The sequence below is a fragment of the Pseudophryne corroboree genome, chromosome 7, assembly GCF_028390025.1.
Source record: "Pseudophryne corroboree isolate aPseCor3 chromosome 7, aPseCor3.hap2, whole genome shotgun sequence".
NCBI lineage: Eukaryota > Metazoa > Chordata > Amphibia > Anura > Myobatrachidae > Pseudophryne > Pseudophryne corroboree.
Window position 1 is genome coordinate 346,522,957 of NC_086450.1, and position 24,454 is coordinate 346,547,410.

The 24,454-nt window shown below is 47.9% G+C and overlaps 1 protein-coding gene across 3 annotated transcripts in view; it reads left to right on the top strand.

Annotated features, from left to right (window-relative positions):
- Positions 1–24,454, top strand: part of TMC5 (transmembrane channel like 5) — a 383,751-nt gene that overhangs the window by 191,730 nt on the left and 167,567 nt on the right. For all 3 annotated transcript variants that reach the window (XM_063934401.1, XM_063934400.1, XM_063934399.1), the window contains one exon: positions 7,680–7,772. In XM_063934401.1, the coding sequence (XP_063790471.1) occupies positions 7,680–7,772 (93 nt within the window). The remainder of the gene's footprint in view (positions 1–7,679; positions 7,773–24,454) is intronic.

Below are 24,454 nucleotides of genomic sequence, written 5' to 3' on the forward strand. Positions count from 1 at the left end.
ACTGAACGCACTTTTTGAAAAGGCTTGGGAAACTCCTGACAAGAAGATACATGTTCCCAAAAGAATTCCAGTGGCATATCCGTTCCCCTCTGGGGACAGGGAAAGGTGGGAGTCAATCCCCACGGTGGACAAAGCTTTATCGCGTCTGTCCAAAAAGGTGGAGCTTTTGTCCCCTGACACGGCAGCCCTAAAGGATCCTGCGGATCGTAAGCAGGAAAATACACTAAAATCCATTTATGTCACTACAGGGTCGCTACTCAGGCCTGCCGTTGCTTCGGCATGGGTGACTAGCGCTATTGAAAAGTGGGCAGATAACTTGTCATCTGAGGTAGATACCCTAGACAGGGGTAGTGTGCTTTTGACTCTGGGTCACATCAGGGATGCTGCAGCATATTTAAAAGAAGCTGTAAGGGATCAAGGGCCAATGCCATGGCAGTCTCAGCAAGGAGAGCATTGTGGATTCATCAATGGAATGCTGACGCTGACTCTAAGAAGGCGATGGAGTCTCTACCGTTTAACGGTAGGGTCTTGTTTGGTGACGGCCTCACTGACCTGGTGTCTACGGTTACTGCGGGTAAGTCTTCATTTTTACCTTATGTTCCTGCACGGCAGAAGAAATCGCCTCACTATCAGATGCAGTCCTTTCGGCCCAATAAGTTCAAAAAAGGACGTGGGTCCTCCTTCCTTGCTGTGAGGGGGAGAAGAAGGGGAAAAAGGTCACAGGCTGTGGCAAGTTCCCAAGAGCAGAAGTCCTCTCCGGCTTCTACCAAATCCACCGCATGACGCTGGGGCTCTTCTGCGGGAGTCCGCACCGGTGAGGGCACGTCTCCAACTCTTCGGTCAGGTCTGGGTGCACTCGGACCTGGATCCTTGGATAGTAGAAATAGTAACCCAAGGATACAGGTTGGAGTTTCAAGACGTGCCCCCTCACCGATTTTTCAAATCGGCCTTGCCAGCTTCTCTTCGAGAAAGGGAGATAGTAAGCGCTGCGATACTAAAGTTGTGTCAAAATTAAGTAATTGTCACAGTGCCCCCGTCACAACAGGGGGAAGGCTTTTATTCGAGCCTGTTCGTGGTCCCGAAGGCGGATGGCTCAGTCAGACCGATTCTGAACCTAAAATCCCTCAATTTCTTTCTAAAAAAATTAAAATTCAAGATGGAATCTCTCCGAGCAGTGATCTCCAGTCTGGAAGAGGGGGATTTTATGGTGTCGGTCGACATAAAAGATGCCTACTTGCATGTCTCCATATATCCTCCACATCAGGCTTACCTGAGATTTGCTGTGCAGGATTGTCATTACCAGTTTCAGACGTTGCCGTTTGGTCTGTCCACGGCTCCGAGGATTTTCACCAAAGTAATGGCGGAAATGATGGTTCTCCTGCGCAAGCAGGGAATCACAATTATCCCGTACTTGGACGATCTCCTCATAAAGGCGAGGTCCAAAGAGCAATTGCTGAAGAATGTTGCCCTTTCACTGACGATTCTGCAACAACATGGTTAGCTCCTAAATTTACCAAAATCACAGTTGGATCCGACGACACGGCTGTCGTTCCTGGGTATGATTCTGGATACAGAATTGCAGAGAGTTTTTCTTCCAGTGGAAAAAGCTCTGGAAATACAGAACATGGTAAAACAGATTCTGAAACCGGCAAAGGTGTCAGTTCTTCAATGCACTCGGTTGCTGGGGAAGATGGTGGCGGCCTACGAGGCCATTCCGTATGGCAGGTTCCATGCCAGGGTGTTTCAGTGGAACCTGTTGGACCAGTGGTCCAGGTCTCACCTGGACATGCACCGGAAAATAATTCTATCTTCCAGGACCAGAATCTCCCTTCTGTGGTGGCTGCACAGTTCTCACCTTCTGGAGGGACGCAGGTTAAGGATTCAAGATTGGATCCTGGTGACCACAGATGCAAGCCTCCGAGGCTGGGGAGCAGTCACACAGGGAAGAAACTTTCAGGGAAAGTGGTCAAGCCAGGAAGCTTGTCTATACATAAACATTCTGGAATTAAGAGCCATTTACAACGACATACTGCAAGCAGAACATCAAGGTCTGCCTGTCTTGATTCAGTCAGACAACGTGACAGCGGTGGCGTACATAAACCGCCAAGGCGGAACAAGGAGCAGAGCGGCGATGGCCAAGGCCACGAAGATTCTTCGCTGGGCGGAAAGACATGCCAGCACTCTGTCAGCAGTCTTCATTCCAGGAGTGGACAACTGGGAAGCAGACTTCCTCAGCAGACACGATCTCCATCCAGGAGAGTGGGGTGTTCATCCAGAGGTCTTTGCAGAAGTGACAAGTCGATGGGGAGTTCCTCAAGTAGACATGATGGCGTCCCGCCTCAACAAGAAACTTCAGAGATATTGTTCCAGGTCAAGGGACCCTCAAGCGATAGCGGTGGATGCCCTAGTGACACCGTGGGTGTTTCCATCGGTATATGTGTTCCCTCCACTTCCACTCATTCCAAAGGTGATAAAAATTATAAAAAGAACAAGGGTTCCGGCGATCCTCATTGTTCCGGATTGGCCAAAAAGGGCCTGGTATCCAGATCTTCCTCTTCAGGAGGACCTGTTACAACAGGGGCCGTGCGTGTATCAGGACTTACCGCGGCTGCGTTTGACGGCGTGGCGGTTGAACGCCAAATCCTAGCCCGAAAGGGTATTCCCAGTGAAGTCATTCCCACACTTCTTCAGGCTAGAAAAGAAGTAACGGCAAAGCATTACCACCGTATTTGGAGGAAATATGTGTCTTGGTGTGAATCCAAGAAGACTCCTATGGAAGAATTTCACCTGGGGCGTTTGCTCCATTTCCTACAAACAGGTGTTGAAGCGGGCCAGAAGTAAGGGTCTATTAAAGTACAGATTTCGGCCTTGTCGATCTTTTTTCAGGAAGAATTGGCTTCTCTTCTAGAAGTTCAGACCTTCGTAAAAGGCGTGCTGCACATACAACCTCCATTTGTGCCTCCTGTGGCACCGTGGGATCTTAATGTGGTGTTGCAATTCTTGCAATCACATTGGTTTGAACCTTTGCGCAAGGTTGAGTTAAAATTCCTTACTTGGAAAGTGGTCATGCTGTTGGCCTTGGCATCCGCAAGGCGGGTGTCTGAGTTGGCGGCTTTGTCTCACAAAAGCCCCTATTTAATCTTCCATGCAGATAGAGCGGAGTTGAGAACTCGTCAGCAATTTCTACCAAAAGTGGTTTCATCGTTTCACGTAAACCAGCCTATTGTGGTGCCAGTGGCTACTGACGCCTTGGCGGAGTCGAAGTCTCTTGATGTGGTCAGAGCTTTGAAAATTTATGTCGCCAGAACGGCTCAGATTGGGAAAACAGAGGCTCTGTTTGTCCTGTGGGCTCCCAACAAGATTGGGGCTCCTGCTTCTAAGCAGACTATTGCGCGCTGGATTTGTAATACGATCCAGCAGGCTCATTCTACGGCTGGATTGCCGTTACCGAAATCGGTGAAAGCCCATTCTACCAGAAAGGTGGGCTCATCCTGGGCGGCTGCCCGTGGAGTCTCGGCGTTACAACTTTGCCGAGCTGCTACTTGGTCGGGATCAAACACCTTTGCGAAGTTTTACAAGTTTGATACCTTGGCCGATGAGGACCTCTTGTTTGGTCAATCGGTGCTGCAGAGTCATCTGCACTCTCCCGCCCGTTCTAGAGCTTTGGTATAAACCCCATGGTTCTTGAAGCATCCCCAGCATCCTCTAGGATGTATGAGAAAATAGGATTTTAATACCTACCGATAAATCTTTTTCTCTTAGTCCGTAGAGGATGCTGGGCGCCCGTCCCAGTGCGTGCTGTATCTGCAGTTTGGTTATAGTTACGCTCATGTTGCGTTGAGTTCAGTCAATCTGTGACTGTTGTTGGTCATGCCGTTGCATGCGTTGTTTGTTGAATGCCATGTTGTATGGCGTGTTGGAGGTGTTAGCTGGTATGTATCTCACCTTAGTTTAAAATAATTAAATAAATCCTTTTCCTCGAAATGTCCGTCTCCCTGGGCACAGTTCCTATAACTGGAGTCTGGAGGAGGGGCATAGAGGGAGGAGCCAGTTCACACCCATTCAAAGTCTTAAAGTGCCCATGTCTCCTGCGGATCCCGTCTATACCCCATGGTTCTTGAAGCATCCCCAGCATCCTCTACGGACTAAGAGAAAAGGATTTACTGGTAGGTATTAAAATCCTATTACTTAATAACGTCAACTTTGTGACGAGACTTTGGATAATCGTTCAGAAGGGAATGATAAATCACTGCTGTGTACACTAGAAATCAGATGTTCTCAAAATCATTTCTTCACTGAGAAAGTAATAAAGTTGCTTGGATCTTGGGTAAAATTGTTCTGTGTATAGGTTAGTGCATTAGGTTTTCTATTCTATAGAAATTATACCTTATTTGAAGCGTAGTGAAGGTTGAGAAAGCAAATAAGAAATAAACAATAAAAACACAGCTGCTGCATTTGCTACAACAATTGAACCTTAATGGTCCTTATTAGAGTTGGATTTATGTAAATTTTCATAGTATTAGCATAGACAGTCACATTTGTATAATGAGCACGCATACAAAGTCCATATCTATAGCTTTGTATATGTTAGACTAGCTGCCCCTTATAGGGTATGGGTCGTTGGGTCGACGCACCTTAGGTCGACAGTCATTAGGTTGACCACTGAAGGTCGACATGGGCATTAGGTCGACATGCACTAGATCAACATGGGCATTAGGTCGACATGTACTAGGTCGACAGGTGAAAAGGTCAACATGAGTTTTTTTACTTTTTTTGGTGTCGTTTTCTTTGTAAAGTGACGGGGAACCCAATTAGTGCACCGTGTCCCCTCGCATGGCTCGCTTACCGTTCCCAATTGAAATCCACGTGGATCGGAAATATGAAAAAGTCCAAAAATATTTTCTTTTTAAAAAAACCTCATGTCGACCTAATGCCCATGTCGACCTAATGTCATTGTTGACCTTCAGTGGTCGACCTAATGACTGTCGACCTAAGCTGTGTCGACCTAACGACCGTATCCCCCGTTACACCTGAGAGTAGGCAATTTGTAAACCGTACAATTAGAGCATGTACACATAAAATGGCACATTCCTTTGGAGATGTGACCTGATGAGATTTTGACACATCCCCAGCTATGCTTCTTAAGGCCAGTACTCACCGATAGATGTGGGGAGTGATGTGTGCTGAGCGTGCGGGGCGAGACGGGGGGGGGGGGGGGGGGGGGGCGCTCATTTCACCCAGCGGGTGAAGTGAGCGACCTGCTAGATTGGCCTGCATGCAGGCCAATCTAGAACCAGTGATAGCGATGCGCGGGGCTGCGCATCGCTATCGCTGTGAGGGTACACACAGAGTGATCACTGCTTAAAATCTAAGCAATCTAGTTAGATTGCTTAGATTTTAAGCAGCGATCACTCCGTGAGTACCCCCCTTAAGAAGGCCTGCTGTGAAGATAAGTGATGACAATGATAATTCTGATTAAAACCAGCAGTACTGCCACCGTCTAGCCGCTTCTGTACGCTTACATATGGACCCCTCCAGCTGATAGTACTACGTAACTCATTAGGGTAGTGCAGTGTTTCCCAACCTCGGTCCTCAAGGCACACTATAACAGTGCAGGTTTTAGCGATATCCAGGCTTCAGCACAGGTGACTTAATTAGTAGCTCAGTTATTTTGATTTAACCATCTGTGCTGCAGCCTGGATATCACTAAAACCCGCACTGTTGGTGTGTCTCGAGGACCGCGGTTGGGAATGCCTGGGTATGCCTGGCTACAGTATGTAATATTGAGTTATAGCAGTCGTTTTGGATCCCTTATTTGCCATTTTTGTTGATGAATAGTGCAGGAAGCATTTTTATTGGAATCGGATATTAGGATGAAATGAGGATGTTTTTATTTCATAGCATTTATATGGAAAATGGAATTGTATATGAAACTCCATTCCATTCTGTTGTTTATGAATAGAATAATGTGACTTAGATTTTACTACTAATACTGCCGAATTACATCTGTGTACTATGGCTATCATTCCGAGTTGATCGCTCGCTAGCTACTTTTAGCAGCAGTGCACACGCTAGGCCGCCACCCTCTGGGAGTGTATCTTAGCTTAGCAGAAGTGCGATCGAAAGGTTAGAAGAATTGCTTGAAAATCTTTTCCTGCAGTTTCTGAGTAGCTCCAGAGCTACTCCTACATTGCGATCACCTCAGTCCGTTTAGTTCCTGCTTTGACGTCACACACACGCCCTGCGTTCGGCCAGCCGTTTCCCCAGCCACTCCTGCGTTTTAGCCAGACTGCGTTTTTTAGCACACTCCAGGAAAACGGTCAGTTTCCGCCCAGAAATACCCACTTCCTGTCAATCACTCACCGATCAGCAGAGCGACTGAAAAGCGTTGCATGCCCCTGTGTAAAATTGCTTAGTTTTGTGTGATATTAATTGGCGCGTGCGCCCTGCGGCCCATACGCATGCGCAGAACAGCCGGTTTTTAGCATGATCGCTATGCTGCGAAAAACGGCAGCAAGAGATCAACTCGGAATGAGGGCCTATAATGGGACGTAAGTATGCACAACAGCAGGTCTGATTTATGCCAACCTAGTACAGAAGTAGGTTTCCAGTTGAATGTCTCTTGATATGTGGGACTCAATGGGGGTAATTCCAAGTTGATCGCAGCAGGATTTTTGATAGCAATTGGGCAAAACCATGTGCACTGCAGGGGAGGCAGATATAACATGTGCAGAAAGAGTTAGATTTGGGTGGGTTATTTTATTTCTGTGCAGGGTAAATACTGGCTGCTTTATTTTTACTTCAAATTAGATTGCAGATTGAACACACCCCACCCAAATTTAACTCTCTCTGCACATGTTATATCTGCCTCCCCTGCAGTGCACATGGTTTTGCCCAATTGCTAACAAAAATCCTGCTGCGATCAACTTGGAATTACCCCCAATGGGTGGATTGAAAAAAGGGCAGTTGAAAGTAATAACTAACTAACAAACTAACTAACTAACTAACTAACTAACTAACTAAATAAATAAATAAATAAATAAAATCAGTCCTTTTTAGTTAGGATCTTCCCAATCCACCAAGACCTTCCTATCAGAAAATGCACATTTCTGAACCCTCCTCTGCTGCCATCTTAATATGCACATACTTTCCATAAAAAATGGCACTTATATTTAGATGTGCTCCATTTGGCATATATTTGCATATTCATAGTTCCCATTAAAAGGCCCAGGACACTTCATGTTTTAGGTTTCAGAGCAAAGTGGCCTGCATATGCACAGCAGCTTGCATGGGTGATGTGTGTGTGTGTGTGTGTGTGTGTGTGTGGGGGGGGGGGGGGGTGGAGTTGAAGAGTTAAGATGTTCTCACAAAAGTACGGAAGAGGCACCATTTTTGTCATCAAAACTTTCATGTTGAAAGTAGCCAAGTGCCCTTGTTTTAAAATTGTCTGAGGAGTCTGGGAAGCGGAATTCGTGAGTCTTAATTCATGACATCCCATGAGAAATGGCCACCATGACTGCAGGTTTAAATTGATTCTTTTCCAGCTAGTTTACAGCTACTTACAGTATTTGGAACACATACAGTACATTCTTACAAAATATAACTGCAATAGCGAAAATGTCATTGGTTACATACTTGCATTACTTCTTCCACAAATTGTAATTTGTTTTCTTTCCTAGATAATCCTGCCTTTCAACAGGACCTAAACCAGGGGCCTTCTTATATTGATTCCAGACAGGGTATTGACAATGCCACTGATGTATCACAAGAAGGTATGAATACAGATTAGCCGAGCATAGATGGAATACACATAATAATTTATTCAATTAACATATCTTAAAAACCAGATACCCATACATTTAAAAAATGACATATATAGGAATATGTTGCTGGAAGCCAAGCAGTATGATTGCTGTAATTGGATGAATGATATTCTGATGTTTTAGTTCATAAGTATTAGCTCTTATTGAAGCAACAATAAGTAAATCACATTTACTGTGAATGGTAGAACTGTTCTCAATGCAGTATATTCAAAGATAACTGTTTATACCCAAATAGCAGCAATCACTATTATAATACATAGATTATTTGAGACACCGCTGCCTGTAACAATTAGGCAAAGAAATTGGATAGAAACATAGAATTTGACAGCAGATAAGAACCATTTGGCCCATCTAGTCAGCCGCCTTTTCAGCCATGTTGTTACCTCAACCCTATTTCATTCTTATTTCTTTGTGAGGATATCCTTATATCTGTCTCATGCATGCTTAAATTGCTCTACTGTCTTTGCCTCTACCACCTCTGATGGGAGGCTATTCCACTTGTCTACTACCCTTTCTGTGCAGTCATTTTTTCCTCAAATTTTCACTAAGCCTACCACCATCCAGTTTCAGTGCATGTCCTTGTATTTTAATACTTTTCTTCATTTGTAGAATGTTTCCATTCTGGACCTAATTTAAACTCGGATGTATTTGAAAGTTTCTATCATGTCTCCTTTCCCTTCTCTGCTCCAAACAGTGGCATATCTATAATGGGGGCAATGTATGCGGTGCACACGGGCCCCTAGGTCCAGAGGGGGCCCACACCGCACACACTGCACCCATTTCTTCTATACTTATTTTTCCGGTGTCCATCGGTGACCATGTGTGGGCCCCCTCCCGTCCCGTAGTCGGCACCGCCACTGCTAGCGCACTGAGCACTAGAGACTCTGGCACAGTGCCAAAGTCTACAGTGCATGCGCAGGACTCCGATAATATGGCGCGGTCTCAGTGCTCAGAGCGCTAACTGCGCGCTGCCGGCTACGGAAGAGGAGGGGGCCCACACATAGAGACTGCACACGGGTACCCTCTGGCTCCAAACTATATCTACTCAGATTTTTTTGTCTTTCCGGGTAAGTTTTATGATGTAGGCCATGCACCATTTTAGTTGCCCTTCTTTGTACGATCTCTGATGTATTTATATCTTTCTGAAGATATGGCCTCCAGAACTGAACACTGTATTCTAGATGAGGCCGTACCAATGACCTATACAGTGGCATTATTACTTCTTTCTTTTTGCTGCTGATTCCTCTCCCAATGCAGCCAAGCATCTGACTTGCTTTCCTCATTGCCTTGTTACATTGCTTACCTGCCTTTAATTCACCTGACATAATGACTCCTAGATCCCTTTCCTCCTCAGTAGTTTCCAGTATAGTGCCATTAATACTTTATTTAGCCTTTGGATTTTTGAGACCCAAGCCTTGATTTTGCATTGTTTGGCATTAAACTGTAATTGCCACACTCTTGACCATCCTTCTAGTCTACCTACAGATGGAGCCACGCTAATCGTGGCTCCATCTGCGACTGAATGCGAGGCAGACTCCCAGGCATGAATGGGACGTGCGTGCATCGTAGACATGCACGCGCCCCATTCAAAGTGAATGGGAGTGTCTCTGTGTGCTCGCAGGCGCGCCCGGGTGCCCCCGCCTGCCCCCGCCTGCAATGTAGCCACCCTCAATGAGCGTGGCTCCGTCTGTAGATCATCAATCATTTGTTTTACCCCTCCTGGTGTGTCTACCCTGTTGCTTACCTTTGTGTCATCTACCATTTGCAATGTCACCAATAAAGATATTAAAAGTACTAATCCAAATGCAGATCCCTGGGGTACTTCACTGGTAACATTTCCCTCCTGTGAATTTACTACATTTACTACAACTCTCTGTTTTCTATCCTGCAACCAAGATCTTTTCAATTCAACATCTTAGGGTGTGTACACATGGTGAGATAAATCTGTGAGATTTTGACTATATAGTCAAAATCTTATGAAAAGTTAGTGCATATCTCATGGTGCTAGGCAGCTTGCGATACAGATTCGATCCCGATGCGCGCTCCCGTGGGGTCGGTATCGTAAGGCTAGATAGACTGTGCAGGCAAGTCAATCTTGACTATCTAGTGTACAATCTAGTACAAAGTATAGTAAAAATTGGCACTTAGTCAAAATCGTACATAGACAAAATCTCAAGCACAGATAGTCAAAATCTGTACAATCTGTGCTATCTGGTCTCTGGGGGAGTTCAAGGGAAATCGCATAGTCAAAATCGAACATAGCAGGGATCTCACCGTGTGTACACACCCTTAGAATCCAATCCTATGATTTTGAGTTTATTTAGCAGTCTGCGATGTGGGACAGTGTCACAAGCCTTCCTAAAGTCTAGATAAGCTATATCTATGGCACACTCTTTATCTATTACTTTGGTCACCCAGTCAAAAAGTCAATAAGGTTTGTTTGACATGATTTCCCCCCAGTAAATCCATGCTGCTTGGGATCCTGTTTGGGATACAACGTTATATGTCAGATGCATATTTCAATAATCATATACCTGTGTTTGTTACATGTGTCTCTATTAAGGTTCATTATCTGATTTTTGAAGAATATGACAATAATCAGAATATTTCTGCAACCACAGATATGAATAGTTGTGTTTTGTATATGGTTCATTTTCCAGGATTTTTGTTCCATTGTATAAGGAAAGGGGCATGTATAGTACATATTGTGTTTCATCCAGTAGCCAATGACAATGTTCTCTGCAGGATTGCATTGCCCGTAAAGGTTGCCTACCTAGGAGAAATATATTTCATGGGAGTCATAAATTACTTTTCAAGTTCTTGAGTTTGTGTTACTTAGTTACAGGTTACAAACATATTCTGGCACAGGTTGCCATGAATATTTTCTTTTACATGCTATCCATTCTACCATGTACCTCCACTGAACTGTAATTATAGGGTATAGCTTCTGACAGGGTAATACAAGTAAAACATATTAAGAAGAGTCTGAAAGGAAGAAACAAAGAACTATTGTAACAAAGCACTTCGATGAACTCCAGTTTCAGGCAGAGAAGACGTTCCTGCAGTAGCTGTGACGAGATCCCGGCAGACAGGAGACAAACGCCGGGAGCCCGACAGCTGGGATCCCAGCAGCGAGCGCAGCGTGTCCCCTCGTGGCCTTGCTGCGCTCACCACGCTTCGGTCGCCACAGGTTTCTATTCCCCTCCGGGTGGTGTCGTGGACCACCACCCTAGAGGGGTAACCAGCCAGCGGTCAGGATTCTGTCTGCCGGTATTTCTCTTACGTCCTAGAGGATGCTGGGGTCCACATTAGTACCATGGGGTATAGACGGGTCCACTAGGAGCCATGGGCACTTTAAGAGTTTAATAGTGTGGGCTAGCTCCTCCCTCTATGCCCCTCCTACCAGACTCAGTTTAGAAAATGTGCCCGGAGGAGCCGGTCACAGCTAGGGGAGCTCCACAGGAGTTTTTCTAGTTTTATTGTTTTTTGTTTAGAGTTAGACACAGGGAGGCTGCTGGCAACAGCCTCCCTACTTTGTGGGATTAGGGGGGGAGTAGTGTCCAACCCTCTGAGGTTAATGGTCACTATCTTCGCTGACAGGACACTGAGCTCCTGAGGGTGTCGATCGCAAGCCCCCGAGGCGAACGCCTGCTCCCGCAGCACTGCCGCCACCCCTTAACAGAGCCAGAAGACGTCGGTGGTGAGTTGGACACCGGTTACCCGACAAGCGGGGATCCGGTGAGAATGGCAGCATCAGGGTGGGAGCGCAGCGCTGCTGCTGCGCTCAGGAGGGCTCAGAGGCACAGAGATGCGGCGCTGTGAGCGTCTCCCTGGGCCAGTGCAGACACCCTTACACTGGTCACAGAAGCTATCAGGGACACTGTACTGCTGCTAGCATTGATTACCTCAGGCCAGTATAATCTTTAAAAGTGCAGGAAGACGTGCCATTTTAGGGGGTGGAGCTTCTCCTCAGAGCGGATCCAGCAGCTCACCAGCGCCATTTTCTCCCTGCAGATCACATACAGAGACGCTGACAGGGAGCACTGAAGGGGGAAGGGGGGGGGGGGGGAGAGTGTACATTACTGTGTAGTCTATTAAGGTTGCACAGTTAGCACCAGGCAATTATTTAATAACTGTCTACTGGGGCGCTGTGTGGGCTGGCTCCATAACTCTGTGTCTCTCTGAAGGTACTTGGGGAAAACTGTGTCTGACATTTCCGTGTGTGTGTGTGTGTGTGTGCTATATATCTCACATTACCATGTCTAGGGACTCTGTATCTTGTGCTGCAAAGTATGTATCTTCTCCGGAAGAGTCCATTCCATATACTCAGGAATGCAATTCACTGTCTCAGCCCTCTGAACCCGAACCCAAGTGGCTTGGGTTCTATTTTATTAAAGGGATGATATCCCAGATTTTATCTAGGATAGCTCATTATGAGACTGAAACACAGGTTTAAAAACAATCTGTGGAGGCTTTGTCGTATTCATCTCCCACTACCTCATCTAAGTCCGCTGGTATATGCCCCCAAAAGCGTGCTCTTGCCCAGGTAATGCAAGACGACACTGATACCGACTCTGATACGGGTGACGGTGATGGGGACATTCTGCGGGGGAGGCATCCCTTGCTAAAGGGGTGCAGCTAATGATTGAGGCCATTCGGGATGTTTTACACATTACTGACAAGGTACCTGAACAGGTTGAGGAGGCTTTCTTTACAGACAATAAGAAAGTCTCCCTTACCTTTCCTGCGTCTAGGGAATTAAACGCAGTATTTGAAAAATACTGGGAGAACCCAGAGAAAAAAAATCCAGATCACAAAAAGCGTTCTGGTTGCTTTTCCTTCCCCTGAAGAGGATAGGAAAAAGTGGGAAAACCCTCCTATAGTAGACGCTTTTGTTTCTAGATTGTCTAAAAATGTGGTTTCTCTATCGTCCTAGTGGATGCTGGGGTTCCTGAAAGGACCATGGGGAATAGCGGCTCCGCAGGAGACAGGGCACAAAAAGTAAAGCTTTTCCGATCAGGTGGTGTGCACTGGCTCCTCCCCCTATGACCCTCCTCCAGACTCCAGTTAGATTTTTGTGCCCGGCCGAGAAGGGTGCAATCTAGGTGGCTCTCCTAAAGAGCTGCTTAGAGAAAGTTTAGCTAGGTTTTTTATGTTACAGTGATTCCTGCTGGCAACAGGATCACTGCAGCGAGGGACTGAGGGGAGAAGGAGTCAACTCACCTGCGTGCAGGATGGATTGGCTTCTTGGCTACTGGACATCAAGCTCCAGAGGGACGATCACAGGTACAGCCTGGATGGTCACCGGAGCCGCGCCGCCGGCCCCCTTGCAGATGCTGAAGACAGAAGAGGTCCAGAATCGGCGGCTGAAGACTCCTGCAGTCTTCTAAAGGTAGCGCACAGCACTGCAGCTGTGCGCCATTTTCCTCTCAGCACACTTCACACGGCAGTCACTGAGGGTGCAGGGCGCTGGGAGGGGGGCGCCCTGGGAGGCAAAATGAGTACCTATAAAGGCTAAAAATACCTCACATATAGCCCTAGAGGCTATATGGAGATATTTAACCCCTGCCTGATTTCTCAAAATAGCGGGAGACGAGCCCGCCGGAAAAGGGGCGGGGCCTATCTCCTCAGCACACGGCGCCATTTCCTCTCACAGCTCCGCTGGTCAGGACGGCTCCCAGGTCTCTCCCCTGCACTGCACTACAGAAACAGGGTAAAACAGAGAGGGGGGGCAAATTTATGGCGATATTTTTATATAACAAAGCAGCTATAGGGGAGCACTTATTATAAGGCTATCCCTGATATATATATAGCGCTTTTGGTGTGTGCTGGCAAACTCTCCCTCTGTCTCCCCAAAGGGCTAGTGGGTCCTGTCTTCATTAGGAGCATTCCCTGTGTGTCTGCTGTGTGTCGGTACGTGTGTGTCGACATGTATGAGGACGATATTGGTGTGGAGGCGGAGCAATTGCCAAATATGGGGATGTCACCTCCTAGGGGGTCGACACCAGAATGGATGCCTTTATTTATGGAACTACGGGATAGTGTCAACACGCTAAAGCAGTCGTTTGACGACATGAGACGGCCGGACAATCAATTAGTGCCTGTCCAGGCGACTCAAACACCGTCAGGGCCTGTGAAACGCCCTTTGCCTCAGTCGGTCGACACAGACCCAGACACAGGCGATGACTCCAGTGGTGACGGTGACGAATCAACCGTATTTTCCAGTAGGGCCACACGTTATATGATTTTGGCAATGAAGGAGGCGTTACATTTAGCTGATACTACAGGTACCACTAAACAGGGTATTATGTGGGGTATGAAAAAACTACCTATAGTTTTTCCTGAATCAGAAGAACTAAATGACGTGTGTAATGAAGCGTGGGTTGCCCCTGATAAAAAGCTGATAATTTCAAAGAAATTATTGGCATTATACCCTTTCCCGCCAGAGGTTAGGGAGCGCTGGGAAACACCTCCTAGGGTGGACAAGGCGCTAACACGCTTATCTAAACAAGTGGCGTTACCCTCTCCTGAGACGGCCGCACTTAAAGATCCATCAGATAGGAGGATGGAAAATATCCAAAAAAGTATATACACACATGCAGGTGTTATACTACGACCAGCTGTAGCAACTGCCTGGATGGGCAGTGCGGGGGTAGTTTGGTCAGAATCCCTGATTGAAAATATTGATACCCTGGACAGGGACAATATTCTACTGTCGTTAGAACAAATAAAGGATGCATTTCTTTATATGCGTGATGCACAGAGGGATATATGCACACTGGCATCACGGGTAAGTGCTATGTCCATTTCGGCCAGAAGAGCTTTATGGACGCGACAGTGGACAGGCGATGCGGATTCAAAACGGCATATGGAAGTTTTGCCGTATAAGGGGGAGGAGTTATTTGGAGTCGGTCTATCAGATTTGGTGGCCACGGCTACAGCCGGGAAATCCACCTTTCTACCTCAAGTCACTCCCCAACAGAAAAAGGCACCGACTTTTCAACCGCAGCCCTTTCGTTCCTTTAAAAATAAGAGAGCAAAGGGCTATTCATATTTGCCACGAGGCAAAGGTCGAGGGAAGAGACAGCAACACGCAGCTCCTTCCCAGGATCAGAAGCCCTCCTCGGCTTCTACAAAAGCCTCAGCATGACGCTGGGGCTTCTCAAGCGGACTCGGGGACGGTGGGCGGTCGTCTCAAAAATTACAGCGCGCAGTGGGCTCACTCGCAAGTAGATCCCTGGATCCTGCAGATAATATCTCAGGGATACAGGTTGGAATTAGAGACAGATCCACCTCGCCGTTTCCTGAGGTCTGCTTTACCAACGTCCCCCTCCGAAAGGGAGACGGTGTTGGAAGCCATTCACAAGCTGTACTCTCAGCAGGTGATAGTCAAGGTACCTCTTCTGCAACAAGGGAAGGGGTATTATTCCACTCTTTTTGTGGTACCGAAGCCGGATGGCTCGGTAAGGCCTATTCTAAATCTGAAGTCCTTGAACCTGTACATAAAGAAGTTCAAGTTCAAAATGGAGTCACTCAGAGCAGTGATAGCGAACCTGGAAGAGGGGAACTTTATGGTATCCTTGGACATCAAGGATGCGTATCTCCACGTTCCAATTTACCCCTCACACCAGGGGTACCTCAGGTTCGTTGTACAAAACTGTCACTATCAGTTTCAGACGCTGCCGTTCGGATTGTCCACGGCACCTCGGATCTTTACAAAGGTAATGGCCGAGATGATGATTCTTCTTCGAAGAAAAGGCGTATTAATTATCCCATACTTGGACGATCTCCTAATAAGGGCGAGGTCCAGAGAACAGCTAGAGATGGGATTAGCACTGTCTCAAGAAGTGCTAAAACAGCACGGGTGGATTCTGAATATTCCAAAATCCCAGTTAATGCCGACAACTCGTCTGCTGTTCCTAGGGATGATTCTGGACACGGTTCAGAAAAAGGTTTTTCTCCCGGAGGAAAAAGCCAAGGAGTTATCCGAGCTTGTCAGGAACCTCCTAAAACCAGGAAAGGTGTCTGTACATCAATGCACAAGAGTCCTGGGAAAAATGGTGGCTTCTTACGAAGCGATTCCATTCGGCAGATTCCACGCAAGAATTTTCCAAAGGGATCTGTTGGACAAATGGTCAGGGTCGCATCTTCAGATGCACCTACGGATAACCCTGTCTCCAAGGACAAGGGTGTCTCTTCTGTGGTGGTTGCAGAGTGCTCATCTATTGGAGGGCCGCAGATTCGGCATACAGGATTGGATCCTGGTGACCACGGACGCCAGCCTGAGAGGCTGGGGAGCAGTCACACAAGGAAGAAACTTCCAGGGAGTATGGACGAGCCTGGAAACGTCTCTTCACATAAACATTCTGGAACTAAGAGCAATATACAATGCTCTAAACCAGGCAGAACCTCTGCTTCAGGGAAAACCGGTATTGATCCAGTCGGACAACATCACGGCAGTCGCCCATGTGAACAGACAGGGCGGCACAAGAAGCAGGAGGGCAATGGCAGAAGCTGCAAGGATTCTTCGCTGGGCAGAGAATCATGTGATAGCACTGTCAGCAGTGTTCATCCCGGGAGTGGACAACTGGGAAGCAGACTTCCTCAGCAGACACGATCTTCACCCGGGAGAGTGGGGACTTCATCCAGAAGTCTTCCACATGCTGGTAACCCGTTGGGAAAGACCAATGGTGGACATGATGGCGTCTCGCCTCAACAAAAAACTGGACAGGTATTGCGCCAGGTCAAGAGATCCGCAGGCAATAGCTGTGGACGCGCTGGTAACGCCTTGGGTGTACCAGTCGGTGTATGTGTTTCCTCCTCTGCCTCTCATACCAAAAGTATTGAGAATTATACGGCAAAGAGGCGTAAGAACGATACTAGTGGTTCCGGATTGGCCAAGGAGGACTTGGTACCCGGAACTTCAAGAGATGATCACGGAAGATCCGTGGCCTCTACCTCTAAGGAGGGACTTGCTTCAGCAGGGTCCCTGTCTGTTTCAAGACTTACCGCGGCTGCGTTTGACGGCATGGCGGTTGAACGCCGGATCCTAAAGGAAAGAGGCATGCCGGAAGAAGTCATTCCTACTTTGATTAAAGCAAGGAAGGAAGTAACCGTGCAACATTATCACCGAATTTGGCGAAAATATGTTGCGTGGTGCGAAGATCGGAGTGCTCCGACGGAGGAATTTCAACTGGGTCGATTCCTACATTTCCTGCAATCAGGATTGTCAATGGGTCTCAAATTGGGATCTATTAAGGTTCAAATTTCGGCCCTGTCGATTTTCTTTCAAAAAGAATTGGCTTCAGTCCCTGAAGTCCAGACCTTTGTTAAGGGAGTGCTGCATATACAGCCTCCTGTGGTGCCTCCAGTGGCACCGTGGGATCTAAATGTGGTTTTGGACTTCCTAAAATCTCATTGGTTTGAACCACTAAAAAAGGTGGATTTGAAATATCTCACATGGAAAGTGACCATGCTTCTAGCCCTGGCTTCTGCCAGGAGAGTGTCAGAATTGGCAGCTTTATCTTACAAAAGCCCATATCTGATTTTCCATTCGGACAGGGCAGAACTGCGAACTCGTCCGCATTTTCTCCCTAAGGTGGTGTCAGCATTTCATCTGAACCAGCCTATTGTAGTGCCTGCGGCTACAAGTGACTTGGAGGACTCCAAGTTACTGGACGTTGTCAGAGCATTAAAAATATATATTGCAAGGACAGCTGGAGTCAGAAAATCTGACTCGTTGTTTATATTGTATGCACCCAACAAGATGGGTGCTCCTGCGTCTAAGCAGACGATTGCTCGTTGGATCTGTAGCACAATCCAACTTGCACATTCTGTGGCAGGCTTGCCACAGCCTAAATCTGTAAAGGCCCACTCCACAAGGAAGGTGGGCTCATCTTGGGCGGCTGCCCGAGGGGTCTCGGCATTACAACTTTGCCGAGCAGCTACGTGGTCAGGGGAGAACACGTTTGTAAAATTTTACAAATTTGATACTCTGGCTAAGGAGGACCTGGAGTTCTCTCATTCGGTGCTGCAGAGTCATCCGCACTCTCCCGCCCGTTTGGGAGCTTTGGTATAATCCCCATGGTCCTTTCAGGAACCCCAGCATCCACTAGGACGATAGAGAAAATAAGATTTTACTTACCGATAAATCTATTTCTCGGAGTCCGTAGTGGATGCTGGGCGCCCATCCCAAGTGCGGATTATCTGCATACGTTGTACATAGTTATTGTTAACTAATTCGGGTTATTGTTAAAGGAAGCCATCTTTCAGAGGCTCCGCTGTTATCATACTGTTAACTGGGTTTAGATCACAAGTTGTACGGTGTGATTGGTGTGGCTGGTATGAGTCTTACCCGGGATTCAAAATCCTCCCTTATTGTGTACGCTCGTCCGGGCACAGTACCTAACTGGAGTCTGGAGGAGGGTCATAGGGGGAGGAGCCAGTGCACACCACCTGATCGGAAAAGCTTTACTTTTTGTGCCCTGTCTCCTGCGGAGCCGCTATTCCCCATGGTCCTTTCAGGAACCCCAGCATCCACTACGGACTCCGAGAAATAGATTTATCGGTAAGTAAAATCTTATTTTTACCTGTCCCTGGGTCTACTGCTGTGAAAGAGCCGGCAGACCGCAAGAGTGAGACTACGCTCTAATCCATATACACTGCTTCAGGCGTGGCGCTTAGGCCCACTATTGCTTGTGCATGGATTTCTAAAGCCATAGTAAAGTGGTCAGGTACGTTACTAGAGGATTTAGATACTATGGATTGAAGTGACATTGAAATTTTTTACGTCACATACAGGATTCTGCGGGTTTCATGGTGGAGGCCATGAAGGACCTTGGTAATCTGACTGCACAGACGTCTTCCATGGATGTCTCGGCGCGCAGGGGACTCTGGCTGCGCCAATGGTCTGCGGATACGGAATCCAAGAAGAGTGTGGAGAACCTACCCTTCGCAGGTCAGGCTCTATTTGGGGAAGCTTTGGATGCGTGGATCTCCAAAGCAACCGCGGGTAAGTCAACCATTTTTCCCTCAGCCACTCCGACGCCAAAGAAATCCTTCTCTGCGTCTACAATGCAGTCCTTTCGGACCGGAAAGGTTAGGAAGTCCAAGTCCCCTTCCACCTTCTTCCGAGGTGGTCGGGGAAAACCGGGTTCTGTTTCCTCAAAATCCTCAGCATGACGGTGGACCTCCCAGCCTGGGGGTCGGGCAGGTGGGAGCACGTCTAAGAAATTTCAGTCAGGTCTGAGCATCCTCAGGCCTGGACCCCTGGGTACAAGATATCGTAACTCAGTGGTACAGACTAGAGTTTCAAGAACTCCCACCTCACAGATTTTTCAAATCGGGCTTACCAGCTTTGCTGGCTATCTTACAAGACGCCATTCAAAAATTGGCAACGGCAAATGTCATTGTTCAAGTTCCATCTCACCTGGAAAACAAGGGTTACTATTCAAACCTTTTTGTGGTGCCAAAGCCAGACGGTTCGGTCAGACCAATATTGGACCTCAAATCATTAAATCCATTTCTCTGACGTCCTAGTGGATGCTAGGAACTCCGTAAGGACCATGGGGGGGTAGCGGCTCCGCAGGAGACTGGGCACAAAAGTAAAGCTTTAGGACTACCTGGTGTGCACTGGCTCCTCCCCCTATGACCCTCCTCCAAGCCTCAGTTAGATTTTTGTGCCCGGCCGAGAAGGGTGCACACTAGGGGCTCTCCTGAGCTTCTTAGTGAAAGTTTAGTTTTAGGTTTTTTATTTTCAGTGAGACCTGCTGGCAACAGGCTCACTGCATCGAGGGACTAAGGGGAGAAGAAGCGAACTCACCTGCGTGCAGAGTGGATTGGGCTTCTTAGGCTACTGGACACCATTAGCTCCAGAGGGACCGAACACAGGCCCAGCCTCGGAGCTCGGTCCCAGAGCCGCGCCGCCGGCCCCCTTACAGAGCCAGAAGCAAGAAGAGGTCCGGAAAAATCGGCGGCAGAAGACATCAGTCTTCAACAAGGTAGCGCACAGCACTGCAGCTGTGCGCCATTGTTACTCAGGCACACTTCACACTTCGGTCACTGAGGGTGCAGGGCGCTAGGGGGGGGCGCCCTGAGCAGCAATGTAAACACCTTGGCTGGCATAAATACACCACATATAACCCCCAGGGCTATATGGATGTATTTTAACCCCTGCCAGAACTCACCAAAAAGCGGGAGAAAAGGCAGCCGAGAAGGGGGCGGAGCCTATCTCCTCAGCACACGGGCGCCATTTTCCATCACAGCTCCGCTGGAAGGACGTCTCCCTAACTCTCCCCTGCAGTCCTGCACTACAGAAAAGGGTAAAAAAGAGAGGGGGGCACTAATTTGGCGCAGTTTTGATACTAACAGCAGCTATAAAGGGAAAAGCACATTTTATAGTGGTATTTCTGTCTATATATAGCGCTCTGGTGTGTGCTGGCATACTCTCCCTCTGTCTCCCCAAAGGGCTAGTGGGGTCCTGTCCTCTATCAGAGCATTCCCTGTGTGTGTGCGGTGTGTCGGTACGATTGTGTCGACATGTTTGAGGAGGAAAATGAGATGGAGGCGGAGCAATTGCCTATTATAGAGTTGTCACCCCCTAGGGAGTCGACACCTGAGTGGCTGAGCTTATGGAAGGAATTGCGTGACAGTGTCAGTTCTTTACGAAAGACAGTTGACGACATGAGACAGCCGGCTACTCAGCTTGTGCCTGTCCAGGGGTCTCAAACGCCATCAGGGGCTTTAAAACGCCCGTTACCTCAAATGGCAGACACAGACACGGATACTGACTCCAGTGTCGATGATGAGGAGATAAACGTGACTTCCAGTAGGGCCACACGTTACATGATTGCAGCAATGAAAAATGTATTGCATATCTCTGATAATACAAGTACCACTAAAAAGGGTATTATGTTTGGTGAGAAAAAACTGCCTGTAGTTTTTCCTGTATCCGAGGAATTAAATGAAGTGTGTGATGAGGCGTGGGTTTCCCCCGATAAAAAACTGATAATTCCTAAAAGGTTATTGGCATCATACCCTTTCCCGCCAGAGGATAGGGCACGTTGGGAAACACCCCCTAGGGTGGATAAAGCGCTCACACGCTTGTCTAAACAGGTAGCACTACCCTCTCCTGATACGGCCGCCCTAAAGGAACCTGCCGATAGAAAGCAGGAGAATATCCTAAAATGTATATACACTCACACGGGTGTTATACTGCGACCAGCAATCGCCTCAGCCTGGATGTGCAGTGCGGGCGTGGCGTGGTCGGATTCCCTGACTGAAAATATTGATACCCTAGATAGGGACAGTATATTACTGGTTATAGAGCATTTGAAAGATGCATTTTTATATATGCGTGATGCACAGAGGGATATTTGCCGACTGGCATCAAGAGTTAGCGCGCTGTCCATTTCTGCAAGAAGAGGTTTATGGACGCGGCAGTGGTCAGGTGATGCGGATTCTAAAAGGCACATGGAAGTATTGCCTTATAAGGGGGAGGAGTTATTTGGGGTAGGCCTATCAGACCTGGTAGCCACGGCAACTGCTGGAAAATCCACATTTTTACCCCAGGTAGCTTCTCAACCTAAGAAGACGCCGTATTATCAGGCGCAGTCCTTTCGGCCCCATAAGGGCAAGCGGGCAAAAGGCGCCTCATTTCTGCCCCGTGGCAGAGGGAGAGGAAAAAGGCTGCAGCAAACAGCCAGTTCCCAGGAACAAAAGCCCTCTCCCGCCTCCGCAAAGTCCTCAGCATGACGCTGGGGCTTTACAAGCGGACTCAGGCACGGTGGGGGCCCGTCTCAAGAAATTCGAGACGTCTCCCCCTCGCCGTTTCATAAAGTCTGCTTTACCGACGTCTCCCTCAGACAGGGAGGCAGTATTGCAAGCCATTCACAGGCTGTATTCCCAGCAGGTGATAATCAAGGTACCCCTCCTGCAACAGGGAAAGGGGTACTATTCCACACTATTTGTGGTACCAAAGCCGGACGGCTCGGTGAGACCAATTTTAAATCTAAAATCCTTGAACACTTACATACAAAGGTTCAAATTCAAGATGGAGTCACTCAGAGCAGTGATTGCAAACCTGGAAGAAGGGGACTATATGGTCTCTCTGGACATCAAAGATGCTTACGTACATGTCCCAATTTACCCTTCTCCAAGGGTACCTCAGGTTTGTGGTACAGAACTGTCACTATCAGTTTCAGACGCTGCCGTTTGGATTGTCCACGGCACCCCGGGTCTTTACCAAGGTAATGGCCGAAATGATGATACTCCTTCGAAAGAAGGGAGTTTTAGTTATCCCTTACTTGGACGATCTCCTGATAAGGGCAAGATCCAGGGAACAGTTGGAAGTCGGGGTAGCACTATCTCAGATAGTGCTGCGGCAGCACGGTTGGATTCCCAATATTCCAAAATCGCAGCTGATCCCGACGACACGCCTTCTATTCCTAGGGATGATCCTGGACACAGTCCAGAAAAAGGTGTTTTCTCCCGGAGGAGAAAGCCAGGGAGTTATCCGAACTAGTCAGAAACCTCCTAAAACCAGGCCAAGTGTCAGTGCATCAGTGCACAAGGGTCCTGGGAAAAATGGTGGCTTCCTACGAAGAAATTCCATTCGGCAGATTCCACGCAAGAACTTTCCAGTGGAACCTGCTGGACAAATGGTCCGGATCGCATTTTCAGATGCATCAGCGGATAACCCTGTCACCAAAGACAAGGGTGTCTCTCCTGTGGTGGTTGCAGAGTGCTCATCTTCTAGAGGGACGCAGATTCGGCATTCAGGACTGGGTCCTGGTGACCACGGATGCCAGCCTGCGAGGCTGGGGAGCAGTCACACAGGGAAGAAATTTCCAGGGCTTGTGGTCAAGCCTGGAGACATCACTTCACATAAATATTTTGGAGCTAAGGGCCATTTACAATGCCCTAAGCCAAGCAAGACCTCTGCTTCAAGGTCAGCCGGTGCTGATCCAGTCGGACAACATCACGGCGGTCGCCCACGTAAACAGACAGGGCGGCACAAGAAGCAGGAGGGCAATGGCAGAAGCTGCAAGGATTTTTCGCTGGGCGGAAAATCATGTGATAGCATTGTCAGCAGTGTTCATTCCGGGAGTGGACAACTGGGAAGCAGACTTCCTCAGCAGGCACGACCTCCACCCGGGAGAGTGGGGACTTCACCCAGAAGTCTTCCACATGATTGTAAACCATTGGGAAAAACCAAAGGTGGACATGATGGCGTCCCGCCTAAACAAAAAATTGGACAGGTATTGCGCCAGGTCAAGGGACCCTCAGGCAATAGCTGTGGACGCTCTGGTAACACCGTGGGGGTACCAGTCAGTGTATGTGTTTACCTCCTCTTCCTCTCATACCAAAAGTACTGAGAATTATAAGACGGAGGGGAGTAAGAACTATACTCGTGGCTCCGGATTGGTCAAGAAGGACTTGGTACCCGGAACTTCAAGAGATGCTCACGGAGGACCCGTGGCCTCTACCTCTAAGACGGGACCTGCTCCAGCAAGGACCCTGTCTATTCCAAGACTTACCGCGGCTGCGTTTGACGGCAGGGCGGTTGACCACCGGATCCTGAAGGAAAAAGGCATTCCGGATGAAGTCATCCCTACTCTGATCAAGCCAGGAAGGATGTAACCGCAAAGCATTATCACCGCATTTGGCGAAAATATGTTGCGTGGTGCGAGGCCAGTAAGGCCCCGATGGAGGAATTTCAACTAGGACGATTCCTGCATTTCCTGTAAACAGGAGTGTCTATGGGCCTAAAATTGGGGTCCATTAAGGTTCAAATTTCGGCCCTGTCAATTTTCTTCCAGAAAGAACTAGCTTCAGTTCCTGAAGTTCAGACGTTTGTAAAAGGGGTACTGCATATACAGCCTCCTTTTGTGCCTCCAGTGGCACCTTGGGGATCTCAATGTAGTTTTGGGGTTCCTAAAGTCACATTGGTTTGAGCCACTTGAATCTGTGGAGTTAAAATATCTCACATGGAAAGTGGTCATGTTGTTGGCCCTGGCCTCGGCCAGGCGCGTGTCAGAATTGGCGGGCTTTATCCTGTAAAAGCCCTTATCTGATCTTCCATTCAGACAGGGCGGAATTGAGGACTCGTCCTCATTTTCTCCCTAAGGTGGTTTCAGTGTTTCATCTGAACCAACCTATTGTGGCACCTGCGGCTACTAGTGACTTGGAGGACTCCAAGTTGTTAGACGTAGTCAGGGCCTTGAAAATATATGTTTCCAGGACGGCTGGAGTCAGGAAATCTGACTCGCTGTTTATCCTGTATGCACCCAACAAGCTGGGTGCTCCTGCTTCTAAGCAGACTATTGCTCGTTGGATTTGTAGTACAATTCAGCTTGCACATTCTGTGGCAGGCCTGCCACAGCCAAAATCTGTAAAATCCCATTCCACAAGGAAGGTGGGCTCATCTTGGGCGGCTGCCCGAGGGGTCTCGGCGTTACAACTTTGCCGAGCAGCTACTTGGTCAGGGGCAAACACGTTTGCTAAATTCTACAAATTTGATACCCTGGCTGAGGAGGACCTGGAGTTCTCTCATTCGGTGCTGCAGAGTCATCCGCACTCTCCCGCCCGTTTGGGAGCTTTGGTATAATCCCCATGGTCCTTACGGAGTTCCC